Below are 19,694 nucleotides of genomic sequence, written 5' to 3' on the forward strand. Positions count from 1 at the left end.
ACACATGGAATTTAAAAATTTAAGTGTACTTTTTAAATTAAAGGCTTCAAAGTTCATGTCTAATGGTTACCTCTTAATCTTGGCCATCTTTACTTTGCCTAATTTAAGAATGAAACTAAGTACACATGTATGAGGAAACAAATTCTTATATATCATTTATATAAGCTATAATTTCAGGCATTCACTAAAGGATCTTGGACTTTATATATCCCATAGGGGGAACTATTAATGCTAATATTTTCCCTTGCTTCCTCACATTCTTACCACTTTCTGAATAGATTGCCTATCTCATTCCAGTAAAATCACTCATGGAAAAGTCTTGATCATTGGAAACCTTTATTCTCAGCCAACCTGTTTTACTAAAATGATACAAAATACTCTTTAGTATTTTTTAAAATAAAAAACTTTAGGTCCTCTTCTTTATATTTCTTTTAAATTTTTGCTTATTTTGTGTCTTATTTCTTTGCCTTTTCAAAAAAATTTTTTTTGGGGAGGGGGCCACACTTGGCAGTGCTCAGAGGTTACTCTTGGCTCTGAGCTTAGAAATTGCTCTTGGCAGGCTTGGGGGACCATATGAGATTCTGGGAATCAAACCCAGGTCCATCCCAGGTCGGCTGTGTGCAAGGCAAATGTCCTGCTGCTGTGCTGTCACTCTGGTCCATGCCTTTTCAATCTTTTTTGTTCGTTTGTTTTAGTTTTTGGGTCACACCTGGCATCGCTCAGAAATTGCTCCTGGCAGGCTCAGGGGACCATATGGGTAGCTCGAATTCGAACCATCATCCTTCTGCATGCAAGGCAAATGCCCTTCCTCCATGCTATCTCTCTGGCCCCATCAATCTTAATAGGTTCTATTATTTGTATTCTTTTCTTTGATTTCTCTGATAACCTCATCAAGTCCCATGCTTGAATTACCTTGCACATGGTCAACCTGGGTTTGATCCCAACATCCCGTATAGTCCCTGAGCACTGCCAGGAATGACTCCTGAGCACAGAGCCAGAAGTAATTCCTGAGAGCCACCGAGTGTGGAACAAAAACAAAAAGAAAGAATGATCATTGGAGTCTTTGGTGATAATTAGATAATGATGCAGGGAGAATACAAAATTCAAAAAAATATCAATGTCAGTGTTGTATCACTGCAATATTATAATTTAAACATGGTTAGTTTTACTTTGAACTATGAAAACATGGATGAGAGAGACTAGACTGAGATAGGTCAGTGGGCTTGGCATGCAGGAGTTCTAAGTGTGGTTCCCAGCATCAGATGGTCTCCTAAGCACTGTCAAGAGTTAATCCGGGGGCCGGGAAGGTGGCGCTAGAGGTAAGGTGTCTGCCTTACAAGCGCTAGCCAAGGAACGGACCGCGGTTCGATCCCCCGGCGTCCCATATGGTCCCCCCAAGCCAGGGGCGATTTCTGAGCACATAGCCAGGAGTAACCCCTGAGCGTCAAACGGGTGTGGCCCAAAAAACCAAAAAAAAAAAAAAAAAAAAAAAAGAGTTGATCCGAAGCACAGAGTCAAAAGTAAACTTCAAGTACTGCCAAATCAAATGTAATAAAAGAGTTAGGAGTCTCCTTGGTATATTTGTATAAATTGCTTCTGTAAAAATCAGATTAAAGGATGAAAAGCTAGAATTTATTTGTACTTGCTTATCTGAAAATGTGTTAAACTAGTAGATATGTAAATTTTGTGATATTGTACTAAAATTTATTTTACAAGTAATGCATCAGTGACTAACCAAGTGTATTTTTTCTCAGATTAATGTCCTTCAATCAAAAAGGAGATCAGAAATTCTAAAATCTGTAAGATACTTATTGAAATATTGAAATTCTTTAACATGAAACCAAATGAATACATTTGTTTAAAGCAACATATTTATTTGTGATTCTGTGTATATGTAAGACATGCACGTGTGTATAAATATATTTATTCCAAGTTCCTAATTTATTTCCTTACTAACCTTTATTTGTACTTACTTGTCACTTAGCCATATTTTTCTCTGCTTGTATTTCTTTGTATCACTCACTGGTGAGCCTCTTGGAGCAGACATTTAAGTATATGAAACTGAACACATTTGCAGATAGTATCACGTGAAGTCTTTTTCCACTAGGAATATTGGTATGTTAGAAACAAATTGAATGAAATTTGAACATCAGTGACAACATGGATGTGTTTTTGTTTTGTTTTCGATTTTTTTCACATTGACTTATCATTGATCTTTATATTACAGAATTTGAGTTTAGCTCCTCAGCTCTCTATTCTTTATAAATCACCTCTTTGCTACCAAAGTTCTAGTGCTGTCTTGTGACTCTAAAAGCCTCTGCTTATACCTCCTGGTTTCCCTTTGAGAATTAGCTTAGTTTTCATCAAATCAAGGAATGAATTTGGGTTTTATTTTTGTCCTTTTTTGGAAGCTTATTTGTCTTATTCATAGTCTACAAATATACATACTCTACATACATCTGAAAAAGAGCAAGTGAAAATGTCTGGTAATTGGCTTTCATTTCCTTCCTTTTTTCACTTTGTATAATAACTTCATGAGCCACTAATTTTCTCAAAAGGTCACATTTTCATTTTCAAAGGTACAGTAGCATTCCATTAAGAGCATACATATATGCACATACTTATGTACATATAAATATATATATAGACAGATGTGTATATATACATGTCATTTTTTTTAAAATTAATTCTAACAGGGAAGTGAAAAGGAGGTAATAAGTATTGTACTCTCATCTTTTGTAACTCTTAGGACTATTTTTACTCTGAATTTGTTCACTGAAGTTTGTTTTTCTGAAATGATGTGTGTGATTTGCCTTTTATTCTAACCTCATCTGATTTCCTCCTAAATTGGGGGCCAGCTTGCCTGTCTTTCTATCTCTTTTTATCTTTATATTTTATCTTTTATTTTTATCCTACTATCTCTTTTTCCGGTGCCACATCTAGCAGATTTGGGGGCTTCTCAAAGCATATACTTGGGGATGGGGATGGAGTTCCTGGTGGTGCTGGCATCAAACCAGACCTGTTCATGCAAAACATGCACACATACCTTTTGATCCATCCCTCCAACCCCTAATTTTGCATTTCTTTAATACAAATGTGTAAAAATTTTTGTTCATATTTTGTGGTTCACTGTGCTCTTTATATATTTTATCTTTTTCTATTGAATGCTCATCTTTTCATTTGATATGTATTAAGACCATTAAGACCCGGCAGCACTCAGAGGTTACTCCTGGCTCTACTATGCTCAGAAATCACTCCTGGCAGGCACAGGGGACTAGATGGGATGCTGACATTTGAACCACCATCCTTCTGCATGAAAGGCAAACACCTTACCTCCATGCTATCTCTCCAGTCCCCTTTGGAACAAATATTAAGGAAGAAACCTTCATATTGGCAGTATCTGTTGAGTCAATTTTAATTTTCATATTTTGACACTAAAATGATCATTTTCTTTAGTTGTGCTCATTGCTAGAGTAGATTATAAAGTGTTTGTGATTGTTTTATTTTGAGAATAGTTTTTTCCCTTTTAACTTTTTGGTGTCTTAATTGCAATTTAAGGTTTTGCCAAACTATTAAAAATTATCACTGTAGGGGCCGGGCGGTGGCGCTGGAGTTAAGGTGCCTGCCTTGCCTGTGCTAGCCTAGGACGGACCGCGGTTCGATCCCCCGGCATCCCATATGGTCCCCCAAGAAGCCAGGAGCAACTTCTGAGCGCATAGCCAGGAGTAACCCCTGAGCGTCACAGGGTGTGGCCCAAAAACCAAAAAAAAAAAAAAAAAAAATTATCGCTGTATAAGTTGTGATTATCCAAGTGTAGTCTAAAACAGCCTTTCTCTACTGGGTATCATTATGGCCTCCTTGTCAATCCCAGTATATTCCAAAGGTCTGCAGATTTAAAAAAAATCACATAAATAAATGGGTGTACCAGTACAGGACTGGGGGCCAACTGCTAAGACAAATGTACCACTGAAGGAAATAATTTTGGAGGGAGCCACAATTGGGAAATACTGCTCTAAACTGGACTTTGGAACATTAACATTTTGACCTCTTTGGATTTTCTTTTAGTTGAAACATATTCTATATTTATAAATATTTCTGAAAAAAAAAAGGTAAAAGTTAGAGATTTAGTTTAATTTTACACATGTATTTAGAGGTTGGAGTGAGTAGAGCAGGTAGGATGGTTGTTTTGCTTGTAGTCGACCCAAGTTTAATCCCCGACATCCCATATGGTCACTGACATGAGCATCGCCAGGGGTAGTTCCTTAGTGCAGAGTCAAGAGTAATCCCTGAGCATTGCCAGGCATGGCTCTAAAACTAATAATAAAGTAAATAAATTATAAAAATAGACATGATGGGCTAGAGGGGTGGCATTAGAGGTAAGGCGTCTGCCTTGCAAGCACTAGCCTAGGATGGACCACGGTTTAATTCCCTAGCTTCCCATATGGTTCCCCCAAGCCAGGAGTGATTTCTGAGTGCATAGCCAGGAGTATTTTGGATAGCATAGCCAGGAGTTTCTTTTGGCGTGGCCCCAAAAACAAAAACAAAAAAAAATAGACATGTCATTTTGGGCTATCTTATGGTATAATTTGTGCACATTAGATAAAATCAGAATTTTAAAGGAAATTACAGGTTATTTGTCTCAGAATTTATATTAAGATTCTAATCTACTTTTCTTTCTCATTAGATGTTATCCTTTATGTATGCCCATTTGGCCTTCTTTCATCAAGGATATGATCTATTTAGTGAACTTGGGCCCTACATGAAGGATCTTGGTGCACAGGTAATGTTCTATGAGATTTCTTTTTGTAGGTTTATTTTGTTTGCTTTAAGGGAACACTGGCATTGAACCCAGAACCTCACACATGCAAAGCATGTGTAACCTGCCACAGAGCTGCCTCCCCTGTACTTCTTGATTATGTTGTACATCAATATTTAGTTGTTTTGTGGGGAGGGGACACAGCTGGCAGTGTTCAGGAGTTATTCCTGGCTCTGCTCTCAGAAATCACTCCTGGAAGACTTGGAGGACCATATAGAATCTGAGTTCATCTCCTGTACATGGATGTACATGGAATCTATTATGCTGAGTGAAATAAGTCAGAGGGAGAGAGAAAAATGCAGAATAGTCTCACTCATCTATGGGTTTTAAGAAAAATAAAAGACATTTCTGCAGTAATTCTCAGAGACAAAAGAGAAAAAGAGAGGAGGACTGAGAGGTCCAGCTTACTACATGAAGCTCACCACAAAGAGTGAAGAGTTCAGTTAGAGAAATAACTACATTGAGAACTATCATAACATGTGAATGAATGAGAGAAGTAGAAGCCTGTCTAGAGTACAGGCAGGGGTGGGGTGGGGAGATATGGGACATTGGTGATGCACTGGTGAAGGGTGGTGTTCTTTGCATGACTGAAATCCAACTACAATCATATTTGCAATCAAGCAGTTTAAATACAGATATATATTAAAAAAAAAAGATGAATCTGCGGATCGAACTCATGTTGGCTGCGTGCAAGGTAAACACCCTACCCATTGTACTGTCACTCTGGCCCAGTTTTATTTTCTTTTGGTTGTAACCGGCATGTAACATGTGAGTTGAAGGACCCAGTGGCAAAAGCTGAATGACAGTAGGTAGATGAATATGAATAAGAGAACAGTCTAAAAATTTCAAGAGAAGGTGTGTAGGGTAGAAAAGGGTTCTTATTGGTATAAGTTGCACAAATTAAAAAAATAAAAACAGTCATTGGGGCTGGAGTGATAGCACAGCAGTAGGGTATTTGCCTTATATGCTGCTGATCCATGACGGACTCAGGTTTGATCTCTGAGCCTGCCATGAACAGTTTTTGAGTGCAGAGCCAGAAGTGACCCCTGAGTGCAGCCACTGGGTATGGCCCAAAAACAAAAAAACAAACAAACCAATCAAAATCAACAGATAGGAATGGAAGAAGTTGTAAAGAGAGAAGCAGTGTTTGAGGTGATTGAACTGGAAGAGAATCAGAGTAAGAGCTATTTCCAAGAGCCCATTAAACTCATGTTGATCTTAATAGGGACATGGGCTACATCCAGCTGTGTGCCCACACTCTCTCTCATGGAGTCTCTAGAATCTAGGAGATAAGACAGCTAGTCTTCATTTCTCCTCAGCTCAGACCTTCCCCCACCCTCCACTGTGTTGAAAAAAAATTTTTTTTGTGGACTGGAGAGATAGCACGGAGGTAGAGCTTTTGCCTTGCATGCAGGAAGAACGGTGGTTCGAATCCTGGCATCCCATATGGTCCCTCGAGCTTGCCAGGAGTGATTTTTGAGTGTAGAGCCAGGAGTAACCCCTGAGTGCAGCTTGGTGTGATCCAAAAACCAACAGAACAAAACAAAACAAAAACAAAAACAAAAAAAAAGTTAAGAATTTTTTTTTGTTTCAATTTAATGCCCTGGCAGAGAGTGGGGAATTTTTCTCCTGCTGTAGCAGCAGTGGTGGTCCACAACAGCAGGGAACAACTTTAGTCCCACTATGGCAGGCTGTAGTATTGGTATGGAATAAGTATGTCTCCAACGTTATAAATGCAAGTTTAAATTATGGGACCTGCCTCAGACTGCCCTTCAGTCTGAATGTGTGAATATTTATGTGCCATTCTGTTCCAAAGTCTATTGATTGTTACTCACTCAGGTGGTATAAGAAACTATTGAGGATGTAACATAGGTTTCCTAATTCAGCATGTAGTAGCGTTACCTATTAAATTATTACTTGTGGCACATAAGCTCCTTGGACCCGTGCACATGTCATCTGCATCTTTTCTATTGAAATGTGGACTTTACTATTTCCATGCTGGATTGTGTACCTGGGATCTTTCCATCTTTGGAGAAGGCTGCATTCTCTCTTGAGTGCATTTCTTTCTCCCTTTCTTATCCTCTCCCTTCCCTTTCTCAGGATTTACTTAAAAACAAAAACCACACTTACTAGTACAGAATGACAATTTTACCCCTTTCCCTTCCCTTTTTTCTGATAATGAGAGGCTGCAGGTTGGTCCTGGTGCTTGCTCTCATCAATTTAGTTTGTGCCCACATCTGTGGTACTTACTGGTGTTTCACACATTCTTTGTTATGCTGCATAGGACATTGTGCACTTGAGTGTGGCTCTGGAAATCTTAATTGGCAATCCCCACAGGGTCCTACACTGTGGGATGCTGGGGACTGAACCCACTGCTTCACAGTAGCAAGGCCTAAGGAACTCTACCCTCTAACTCCCTCTTACCTCAAGTATGGAATAGTCTTTTTTTTTTTTTCTTTAAATTTAGGGGCTGAAGTGATAGTACAGTGGGTAGGGTACTTGCCTTTCATGCAGCTCACTTGGGTTCAATCTCTGACATTCTATATTGTTTGCTGGGCCTGACAGGTGTGATCTCTAATTGCAGAGATAGGAGTAATTCTTCAGCACCACTGGGTATTACCCCCCCCCCCCAATTTTTTTTCCAAAAAATGATTTCTAGGTTGTGGGATGGTCATTCCTGGTGGTATTGACTTCTAATGAGTCCAAATGACTTCTAGCATACCTTAGCAGGCGATCTTGAGCCAATGATGGAACCTGGGCTCTTGCAAAGCTTGAACTCATCCCCTCTGAGCTTCTTCTATCTAGTTCAGGAATAATTTTACTTCGAAGGATTTTTATAAGGCCATATGTAGTAGTTTTGGGCCATTTTTGATGCTGTTTAACTAGACTGTATGGGTGTCACAGTTTGGTGCAAGGATTGCTCAGTGTTGGTTTCAAACTTGAAACTATAGGGCCTTGCATATTAGCTATCTCTCTAACTCCTCAGTTTTGTTTTTAAAGGATGTTAATAAAGCCTTGCTAGTTGGTAGAGAATGCATAGGGACAGTATCGTACTCAGTATTTTTTTTTTATGTTCTGGTCTCTATGTTCATTATTATTCACTTCTCATGCATATATTACCTAGTAAACTTGAAGGTGATACAATATATTATGGTCTAGAGAGACCCACATAATGGAGTATTTAATAAACCGATTGTTAATCTAGCAAAGAACAGTTTAAGAAGTCAGGGCGTTTTTCATGGTACTGGAAATCAATTACGTCTGATGGAAAGGCATAATTTTTAATTAAAGGAACAAAATAAATGGGTTATGGTTTTGCAAGTGTTTTTAAGAAAACCATAAGGGATCAGGTATATGGCTAAAGAGTTGTGATCATTGGTGACAGGATCTCCGTGTTTGATCCCAGACACTGCATGCTCCCCTGGAGACAGCTGGGTGTGGTCTGCAAATTAAAAACAACAACAACAGCAAACAAAAAACAAAACGGGGCTGGGGATGTGGAGGAGAGAGATTTGTGACATTGGTGATAGGAATGTTGCACTGGTGAAGGGAGGTGTTCTTTACATGACTGAAACCCAACTACAATCATATTTGTAATCAAGATGTTTAAATAAAGATACTAATAAAAATAAACACAAACTAAATGGGCTGCTGTGAGCATTTCAGAAGACTCTCAGAAACCAATGAATATACTTGCATGGGCTGAGTGGGAGGTCTCAGGAATAGTCAGATATCAAGACATGGTAGTCCAGACTGGTCAATGGACACAGGGCCTGTAAAAAAAAAAAAAAAAAAAGAAAACAAAACAAAACACAGGACCTCCCAAAAAGCCCTTAAAATGCTCATTTAAAATAACACATAGAGAACTGTTATTATCATTTGTTAGCATTTAGTTGTCTTTATTATGTACCTTTAGACTTGATTACAATATTAGGAAGTCAGCTTGAAAACATGAAATAGTTTGAGTAATAGGAAGTGTTTGTGATAATGAACCCGAAGAACTATCCATGCCCTTCACAAGGCCACCTGTTACATTTGGTTGGCACAGTGGCTGTTCTTGGAAAGATTTTCCCTAGAGGAATCAAAGACCTTTCCAAAGAAAATTTGATACCAGGGAGGTAAAAGAATGTTGACTTTGAAATTTCAGCCCAGATGCTATTTATTTAGGATCTGGGTCCATTTCAACTCTACTTGCGGGTTGTTTTTAGTGCTGTTCAAGGAACCAGTGCCAGACATCAGACCTAGAGGACCAACTGGATTGTGCCAGAGATCAAGTGTGTAGTCAGCTTGCTTTGCTTGTGTGAAGCTCATTGAATGATTATTTCAGATCCTCAGAATATCTCTTAAAATGAGCTTAAGTGAATCAGTGTATTGGGAAAATAATTTTAAAAAGAATCATACCTTTTTCCTTTGATTTTTAAGTCTGATATTGTTTACATTTTCTCCTTTATAGTTGGATCGATTGGTTGTGGATGCAGCAAAGGAAAAAAGAGAGATGGAGCAAAAACATTCCACCATCCAGCAAAAGGTACCTGAAAAGTTAGAAACAATGAACTATGGTTCTCCACAATGATTTGCTCATTCCTTTGAGCAGGATAGCTTTGTGTTGAAATCAACCCTTTGAAATGCTTTTTAAGTAATTAGTATAGATAAATCTTTTTTTATGTAATTTTTATCAGATTTCATGCATTTATTTTATAACATTGACAATCAGATATTTGACATTAATACTCTTGAACCTATTTAAAAAAATGGGACTCTGTTAGAGGCTTAACTAAAAGTGGCTCTCTGAATAGCAATTACTATTTTCACTTAGTAAGAGAATACAAAATGGCTAAAGGCAGCAGAACCTAAGAACTTGTCTGCAAAACTGAATTTAACCATGGCAGAGGGGGCTAAAAGGATTGTGTGTGTGTGTGTATTTGTGTGTATGTGTGTGTGCATGCATGCGTGTGCATGGCAGTGACAGACTCTCTTGATGGAGGGCCTGGTGTTGGGACATGTAAATTGCAATTTGGTCACCACCTGGTCCTACAGAAGTATGTGTGAGAGAGAAACGGCAGATAGGAATGGGGGAGAACCTTTACCTTTCAGCACGTGTGTTTGATATCACACACTTTCCAGGAAAATCGCTTAACTCAAAGGCAGCCTCTTTCTCTAATGTGATAGTGAAATTTCACTTGATTCTTGCTACTTTGTATATGCCAAGCGAATATTTGAGATTTATGTATTAAAAATACAAGCTTAAATAACCAGTTTAGTGTTCATTTCTTGTGCTAAAAACTATAGTTATGACATAACTGTTATTAAGCCCAATAATGTTTTATTTCATAGTGAGTGAGTGAGGTGTGGTGTGTGTGTGTGTGTGTTTGTGTGTGTGTGTGTGTGTGTGTTTGGTATGGGGTTTTGTTATATACCCTATCATTTTCAGGGGATACTCTTAGGTTGGTGTTCAGGAGTCAGTTTTGGTGGTATTTGGAAGACCACGCAGTGCCAGGGATCAAAAGTCAGTCTCTATCACTTGCACATCATGTGCTCCAGCTCTTTGGGCCAATTTCCAACCCAAGAGTATTATGGGGGATACTTCTAGTAGTGTTCAGAAGACTCTGGAGCCCTTCTGGTATTTTCAGCCAAACAGATTGGCAGTTCAATGCCAGGGCTTGAGGATGTGATGTTGTACCAGCCCTGCATACTGAGGTTACCTGGGCCACTGTGATGGTGCCATTGAGAACCCAAAAATTTGAGGTTGATGGTAGTAATGCATCTACATGACAAGAGATCTCTGCATTGCTTTAAGGATGTTATTTTTTTCTGGTACTGAGCAATATTTTATTATAATTTAACTAGATTTTCAAATACCAGTAAACTAGACCTGACAAAGAAAATGGCAGTTAGAGAAAAATGAAAGTGAAATCAGTGTTAGAAGTTAGAAAAAAAACACGTTTTGGTGAGGGGTTATTAATGCTTAGAAACATTACTTAAAATATTACCAGATCTTCTTTTACATTTTTTACTTCTAGTTTTAATCAGGTATGAATAACTACAATACTTAATTTTGTGATAGTTTGGAATCACTTTTGATTGTTTGACTTATTTTAATGATATTACCATGAAAAGGTTGTTAAAATTGGGACTAATAATGAGTGATTAAAATGAGCAAGCATGGAGCTGGAGAGATAGTACAGCATGTAGGGTGCTTACCTTACACGCAGTCAACATGAATTTGATTCCTGGCATCCTATGGTACCCCGAGCACCACCAAGATTCTTTTCTGAATGCAGAGCCAAGAGTAATCCTTGAGCACTGCTGGGTGTGGCCCCCAAACCAAAATAAATACATAAAATGATCACGATATTTGTAAAAATGTGAATATTTGCTTAAGTTGATTACTATGAAATACTTTGCGTTTTTAACATCTCTCCCTATTACATACATACATACATACATATATATATATCTCAGTGTTGTGCCAGATGTCAAAAGGTGGTAGATTATTAAATCTATGATTAACTTATTTGATTCAAAATTATTGTTATTTTCTTTCAAGGAAGTTAATGCTATTTTTGCTTAATTGTGAATATTTTTCCCCTCCCTACCCTTAAATGCTGACACAAGGCTGCATTACAGGTAAAAAAAACAAGCGAGAGAAAGAGAAAGAGAGAGAGATCCAGTCAACTGAAAATTAAGGGAAAATTTGTCCAATGTAATTGTTTACATTTTTTAAGAATTGAAATTGATCCATTGAAGAAATAGTGGTGCTGTGTGCATTCATGTCCATGCCTTTGCATTTGTTGCGAACACTTCTGGTGGCTATATACCTATGAGCAAAACTACTGTGTCCAAGGATGCATATAACTTCAGTTTTAGTAGATAATGCAAAATGATTTTTCAGAATTCTATGTCATTCCCAACAGGCAGTACTATGTGAGTGTCCCTGTTGCTCATGATCACCTCATTGAACTGTGAGAGTTTTAAAATTTTTGGCCATTTGCTGAGTAGATATTGATATCTGATTGTGGTTTTACTTTACACTTTAGTCACTAATGAGCATCTTCCTCTTATATCTGTTGATTATTTAGGCATCCTGTTTGTGAAATAGTAGTCTTCTAATTGCACATCATAACCTGTCAATCGAATCATCATACAATCTAAGCCTCCTTAGGGGGCATGTATTGTGTTTTTAATGTTCAGTTTTTTAGTAAGTGTTCTGTTTGATATATTTTGTCTCTTAGTAGATTCTTCCCACTGCTAGATCTTGAAGATATATATATATATATATATATCTTTTGTATAATCAACTAAATGTTTACAAATAACTAGCCTTATCAGTCTACATCCATGCTTTCTTTGCATGAGTGCAAGCCCCAGCTCCCTCCGGTTTCCTGAGCGTGATCAGGTGTGACCCCAAGATAAAAATAAACACAAAAGAATAATTTACTTTTTAGGTCTTTAGTTCTTGTATAATTGTTGTTTGGAGTATTTTGTGATGTAGAAATTTAGTTTTATTTTGTTGTTGTCACATTGGGAGCTGATTGATCCAAATTAGTTATTAAATAGCTTGTCCTTTTTTTTATGCCTCTATAGTATTCATTTAAATACTTGTGAAGTTTGTTTCAGTTTCTTTTATTTATTGGTCTTTTGTCTTAACTGTGCCAGTAATCTGCTTTACTGTATGCTGTAATAGCTTCCAAAGCAAAGCCTTTCTTTTTTTTGTCCTTCCCCTTTTTTTTAATGTGTGATTTTTTTTGTTTGTTTTGTCTTGGTGTCACACCTGACTGTGCTCATGTTTACTCCTTAATCTGTGCTCAGGGATCATTCCTGGTAGGTTCTGGGTATAATGCATTTTTAATTTCTTTCTTTCTTTTTTTTTTTTAAAGAAACGGTTGCAGGGCCGGAGAAATAGTACAACGGTGTTTGCCTTGCAAGTAGCCTATCCAGAACCTAAGGTGGTTGGTTCGAATCCTGGCATCCCACATGGTCCCCTGGGCCTGCCAGGAGTAACCCCTGAGCAAAGCCGGGTGTGGCTCAAAAACCAAAAAAAAAAAAAAAAAAAAAAAAGAAACGGTTGTGGGGCCCAGAGAGATAGCACAGTGGTGTTTGCCTTGCAAGCAGCCGATCCAGGACCTAAGGAGGTTGGTTCGAATCCCGGTGTCCCATATGGTCCCCTGTGCCTGCCAGGAGCTATTTCTGAACAGCCAGCCAGGAGTAACCCCTGAGCACCGCCGTGTGTGGCCCAAAAACCAAAAAAGAAACGGTTGCAAGCCAACGTAATTGACTACCAATTATGAATACCCACCACCCATGGTTTGCAAAGCACAACTCTGGGTGAGATCATATCATTCCACATGCCATTTATAATCAGTATCTTATTTATCTTTATATTAGCCTTCTTGTAATACAGATGGTTTTACAGATAAGATGATTGAGGCTTAAGTGATTGCCCAGTATTACAAGAAAAAACAATCTTTAGTTAAAAGATTGACAACAGCCTAAATGGACCATTACCAGACTCAGTGGCCTCAGTTGCAGGAATTCAGGGTACCCTTTATGCAGACACCAAAACATGTGTCTTCTTTAGATTTTTGTTTTTGGATCTCCCTTAGCTGATACTCTTCAGTCATCCAGGTTGTGGCTGCATGTACTGTATTTTTCCGGCGTATAAGACGACCCCCTAATTTTGCAGCTAAAACATAGGTTTAGGCCTATATTCGCTGTGTCAGACAGAACGTTCCTGTGCTGCAACTGTATGTACCACAGTGAGCCAATCACAACAAGCAAAGGTTCAAAGGTTACACCATAATAGACTTCCTCTCTGACTCTGGCCAATCTGAGCAGGCTTTTGACAGTGTAGATTCGGGTCCAAAACATTGTCTAATTTGCATGCATCAAAAGCCTGCTTGGATTGGCTGAGTTAGAGAGACGGCCGAGCAACCTTGCAGTGATTGGTCCCTTATCATAGGCACCTTTTCTGGCAATCCCCTGTTGGCGTCAGTTAATCTCTCCCACTACATGAACCAAACAACACCCATCCTCGGACCCTAGCACTGAACCACCAACACTGGGTTTTGCCAGAAGTGGCCCCAGATCTCCTGAGTACTGTTTGGGAGCCCCCAAGAAAGAGATTTGGAAACTCTGCGGCCTAATTTTTTTGTTTTGTTTTGTTTTGTTTCTTTTTAGCAGCACATTGAAACATTTTTCGGGATATACTCGGAGTATAAGACGACCCTGGATTTTCGGTTGACTTTTTTTGTTTCAAAAGTCGTCTTATAAGCCGGAAAATACGGCACTCTTTAGTTCTGGGAATTTCTCAGCAATGATGTTCTTGACTGTTGATTCTTCATGGAGGTTTTCTTACTGGGTCACTGGGACCCCATTGATTCTTATGTTGTTTCTATTGAGTTTATCAGAGTTCTATTGTTATTTGTTTGATTTCTTTGTGACTCTTTTTTTAGCCTCTTGTTGTATGCAGTGTTATTGCAAGCTCATCTTCTCTTTCTCTCTCTTTTTTTTTTTTAAACTTTATTGATTGATTGGTTTCTGAGCCACACCCAGTGGAGCTCAGGGATCCTCCGGGCTCTGCACTCAGAAATCGACATTGGCAGGGTGGGGGACCATATGGGATGCCAGGAATCGTGCTAGTTCCCTCCCAGGTCAGCCTAACCAGGTCTCTCCCAGGTGGGCCACATGCAAGGCAAACACCCTCCCACTGTGCTATCTCCAGCCCGCAAGTTTATATTCTAACTCACATATTCTGTCCTCAGCAGCTGTTACTCTGGTAAGGTGTTCTAGTGAAGTTTTCAGTTCACCTACCATGTTTTTCATCCCTGATATTTCTGTTTGATGATTGTTCATTTTTATTTGCATATCCTCGAGTCATTTTTTAAAAAAAATAATATTTTATTTAAGCACCATGATTGCAAACATGTTTGTAGTTGGGTTTTAGTCATAAAAAGAACAACCCCTTCAATAGTGCAACATTCCCATTACCGTTGATTCTTCCTGGAAATTTCTTCCTGGGTCTCTGGGACTCCAATGATTCTTAAGTTGTTTCTGTTGATCTTATCATAGACTTCTATTTTCATCTGTTCCCATTCTTTGACTAATTTTTTCCATTGTCTGCTCATTTGCTTTAAGTTTTTTTGTCCAATCTCTCCTGCTGTATGGAATTGTTATGTATCTCATCTTCCACAGCACCAAGTCTATTCTCAGCTTCTGATACCCTGTCCCAGAGCTTATCCATTTTGTCATTCACTTCGTTTACTGACTTTTTCAGTCCTGTTAGTTGACATGTTATTTCAGTTTGGAGTTTTGTGATTTCTGTCTTCATATTTTCTTGGTTCTTATTAGTGTTCTGTTCAACTCGATCCATGGTTTCTTGGAGTCCGTTGAGCATCTTCCATATTGCTAGTCTAAAGTCCTTATCTGAGAGGTTGATTAGTTGGTTGGTCATTATCTGGTCCTCAGAATTGTCATCTTCATTCTCTATGTCTGATGCTGGCCTGCATTGTTTCCCCATTGTCACACTTGTATTGTGGGTTTTTCTACGTGTTGTGGTGGTATTCATTGTCTATATGATGCAGGCAGCACACTCCTCTGGCTCCTCCCTTTCTGGATGGGCTGACTTGCCTCTAAGGGAGGGGAGTCCTCCGTGGATGAAGCCTCACACTGGGTCAAATCTTAGGCCCGAGCATGCAACAGAGAAGACAGTCTGGAGAGAAATGTTTGCTTCTGTGATATAGCGCCGTTCTTAGTGTGATTTTTCCTTCTTGTTGCAATGGTGTTCTTTCCTTAGAAAGAGTGCACGGCCGCTCCGCTTCGCTACGCAGCCGTGCTCCGCTGGAGCCTCTTTTTGCCCCACTCGCAAGAGTTTCACGCAAGAGGACAGTAGACAGACATAGACAGGTCACACTCACAGTTTTTCACAGTTGGGCCCCACTGGGCCGGTGTACTTTCTCGGATTTTCCCCGCCTGGTGTCACACACAGGGAGCCGGCTTTTGCAAAGCCTTGCCGGTTTTCATGCTCTGTAGTCCCTCCCTGAAAATGGCGTCTGGGCGAGCGAGGTTTCTGGAGCCTCTTTTTGCCCCATTCGCAAGAGTTTCACGCAAGAGGACAGTAGAAGACATAGACAGGTCACACTCACAGTTTTTCACAGTTGGGCCCCACTGGGCCGGTGTACTTTCGCGGATTTTCCCCGCCTGGTGTCACACACAGGGAGCCGGCTTTTGCAAAGCCTTGCCGGTTTTCATGCTCTGTAGTCCCTCCCTGAAAATGGCGTCTGGGCGAGCAAGGTTTCTGGAGCCTCTTTTTGCCCCACTCGCAAGAGTTTCATGCAAGAGGACAGTAGACAGACATAGACAGGTCAAACTCACAGTTTTTCACAGTTGGGCCCCACTGGGCCGGTGTACTTTCTCGGATTTTCCCCGCCTGGTGTCACACACAGGGAGCCGGCTTTTGCAAAGCCTTGCCGGTTTTCATGCTAATTCCAAAACAATGTAATAATCTTCACCATCAAAAATGTCTTTCATCTTGATGATACAAGGCTGGCGCGAAACCCACCGAAGTCCAAGCGCCACCCTTCGGCACTCGGAACCGCCTCCCATTACCAATGACCCCAATCTCCCTCCTACTCCACCCCCTGCTTGTATTCAAGAGAGACATTCTACTTCTCTTACCCATCAATATTGTCATAATAGTTGCTAGTGTAGTTATTTCTCTAACTGCACCACTCTAACTCACCACTCTTTGTGATGAGCTTCATATCATAAGCCAGTACTTCCAACCCTCATCTATTGTCTCTGGGCTTATTAAAATAATGTCTTTTTTTCTTAAAAGCCATAGATGCGTGAGACTATTCTCTGGCTATCTTTCTCCCTCTTTCTCCCTTATTTCACTCAGCATAAATATGTCCATGTGCATCCATTATAGGAAAATTTTCATGACCTCATCGTTCCTGATGGATGCATAATATTCCATTGTGTATATGTACCACAGTTTCTTTAGCCATTCATTTGTTGAAGGTCATCTTGATTGTTTCCAGATTCTGGCTATTGTAAATAGTACTGTAATGCATATAGATGTGAGGAAGGCATTTTTGTATTGTGTTTTTATGTTCCTAGGGTATATTCCTAGGAGTGGTATAGCTGGATCAAATGGGAGCTCAATTTCCAGTTTTTTTAGGAATCTCCATATTGTTTTCCATAAGGGCTGGACTAGACGGCATTCCCACCAGCAATGAATGAGAGTTCCTTATCCCCACGTTCCTGCCAGCACTGATTGTTCTTGTTCTTTGTGATGTGTGCCAGTCTCTGTGGTGTGAGATGGTACCTCGTTGTTTGAATTTGCATCCCCATGATGATTAATGATGTGGAGCATTTTTTCATGTGCCTTTTGGCCATCTGTTCATTTCTTCTCCCCATTTTTTGATGGGATTAGATGTTTCTTTTTCTTATTAAGTTCTGCCAGTACCTTTTATATCTTTGATATTAGCCCCTTATCTGATGGGTATTGGGTGAATAGTTTCTCCCATTCTGTGGGTGGCCTTTATAGCCTAGTCACTATTTCCTTTGAGGTGCAGAAGCTTCTCAGATTAATATAGTCCCATCTGTTTATCTTTGCTTTTATTTTTTTGGAGAGTGCTGTTTCCTCCTTGAAGATGCCTTTAGTCTCAGTGTCATGGAGTGTTTTACCTATGTGTTGTTCTATATACCTTATAGTTGTGGGTCTGATAATCCAGGTCTTTAATCCACTTGGATTTGACTTTTATGCATCGTGTTAGATGGTGGTCCAAGTTTGCATTTTTGCATGTGGCTGACCAATTGTCCCAACACCACTTGTTGAAGAGGCTTTCCTTGCTCCTTTATGCACTTTTTGCTCCTTTATCAAAGATTAATCGATTGTATGTTTCTGAATACTCAAGTCTATTCCATTGATCTGAGGGTCTGTCTTTATTGCAATACCATGTTTTTTTAAATGACTATTGCTTTGTTATACAATTAAAGTTGGGAAAAGTGATGCCTCCCATATTCCTTTTCCCAAGGGTTACTCTTGCTATTCGTGGGTGTTTATTCCAAATGAATTTCAGAACACTTCTGAAATCCTCTTGAGTCTTATGAGCTGTTCGTTTCATGGTTCTTTCAGTTTTTTGTACTTCCTTAACATTTCCTCCCTAAAGTCCTGATCAGAGAGGTTATGTTGGTACCTGTTGGTTGGGTTTTCAAAACTAGCATCTAAGTCACAAGATATGGTAGGGCTCTGTATAGTTTTTCCATTGTGGCCTTTGTTGACTGCTACTGTTATTATGTGTTGTGGTGTGGTGCAGCTCCTTGACTGGAAGAAATTTGCAGCTGTGGAGTGAGGTGAAGTTTCCAAACTCTTGCTGGTCTCACATACCTCAGCTCCATTTAAACTGGCATTTTTTTTTATTTTCAAACTTTATTCAGAATTAACAGACAGCTGAGTCTGGGTTCACATACCTCAGTTTGATTTGAAAATGACGGTTTTTAAATCTAAACTCTAGCCACCACATATGACCACTCTTGCAATTTTTTTTTTTTTTTTATTTTGGGTCACACCCAGCAGCGCACAGGAGTTACTCCTGGCTCCACGCTAGAAATAGCTCCTGGCAGGCTTGGGGACCATATGGGATGCCGGGATTTGAACCAATGACCTTCTGCATGAAAGGCAAATGCCTTAACCTCCACAGTATCTCTCTGGCCTCTGGCTTCCAGTTTTTAATTAATCTTTTGCCTCTGAGTATTCCTTTCAAGTTTCCCAGTTTATCATTCTGTTTAAACTCTAATATTCTACTACTATTTGCTCTTACTAAAATTTATGTTTATGAACTTTTTGGATGTTAATATTAAGAAATATCAATAGATAGTTATAGTAATTAGGTTGACGATTTAATTCATCTTAAGAAAGATTCTTGGAAGGCCAGAGAAATAGCTCAGCGGGCAGGGCACTTGCCTTGCACATGGCCAACTGGATTCTATCTCTGGCATCCCATATGGTACCTGAAGCCAGCCAGAGTGATTTCTGAGTGCACAGCCAGGAGTAACTCCTGAGTGCCACTGTTTGTGGCCCAATCCCCCAAAAGAAAAATCCTTGGAAACTAGAAACTGTAATATATGTTCAAAGAAATCCTTATTTTATGGTCTAAGTAGCATAAGGATCATAAAAAAATCTAATGTCCTAAATAAAACTTTTAGAACATTTCCAGACTCAGTTGTATATAGTCTTAATTATGTCTGTGTAACTAAATTATAGCCTCAATTACATTTCTAATGAAGGAATTAAACTTGACCTAATTTTTATTGGTGAGGGACTATCATACCTGACCTGCAAAGTATGCTCTTAGCATATTGAACTGGCTCCTGCCCTAATTTTTTTTTTTTTTTGTTTAAAGAAAACGTAGTAAGAAAATCCTGATTTGGGGCTGGAGAGATAGCACAGCGCTGTTTGCCTTGCAAACAGCCGATCCAGGACCTAAGGTGGTTGGTTCGAATCCCAGCATCTCATATGGTCCCCCATGCCTGCCAGGAGCTATTTCTGAACAGATAGCCAGGAGTAACCCCTGAGCACTGCCGGGTGTGGCCCAAAAACCAAAAATCAAAAAAAAAAGAAAAAGAAAAAATGAAAATTCTGATTTGGGCTGGAGAGATAGTGTGGAGGTAGGGCATTTTCCTTGCATGCAGGAGGATGGCAGTTTGAATCCTGGCATCCCATATGGTCCCCCGAGCTTGCCAGGAATGATTTGTGAGCGTAGAGCCAGGAGTAACCCCTGAGTGCTGCAGGGTGTGAACCTAAAACCAAAAAAAAAAAAAAAAAAAAAAAGAAAATCCTGATTTATTTACCAATTGCTTACTGCAATTATTTTAG

At 39.4% G+C, this 19,694-nt stretch overlaps 1 protein-coding gene across 4 annotated transcripts in view; it reads left to right on the forward strand.

Moving 5' to 3' along the window:
- ACAP2 (ArfGAP with coiled-coil, ankyrin repeat and PH domains 2) overlaps nt 1–19,694 on the forward strand; it is a 150,958-nt gene that overhangs the window by 86,296 nt on the left and 44,968 nt on the right. For all 4 annotated transcript variants that reach the window (XM_049775942.1, XM_049775945.1, XM_049775944.1 and 1 more), the window contains exons 7-9: nt 1,755–1,799; nt 4,685–4,780; nt 9,270–9,344. In XM_049775942.1, the coding sequence (XP_049631899.1) occupies nt 1,755–1,799; nt 4,685–4,780; nt 9,270–9,344 (216 nt within the window). The remainder of the gene's footprint in view (nt 1–1,754; nt 1,800–4,684; nt 4,781–9,269; nt 9,345–19,694) is intronic.

Source organism: Suncus etruscus, chromosome 6 (genome assembly GCF_024139225.1).
Source record: "Suncus etruscus isolate mSunEtr1 chromosome 6, mSunEtr1.pri.cur, whole genome shotgun sequence".
Lineage (NCBI taxonomy): Eukaryota > Metazoa > Chordata > Mammalia > Eulipotyphla > Soricidae > Suncus > Suncus etruscus.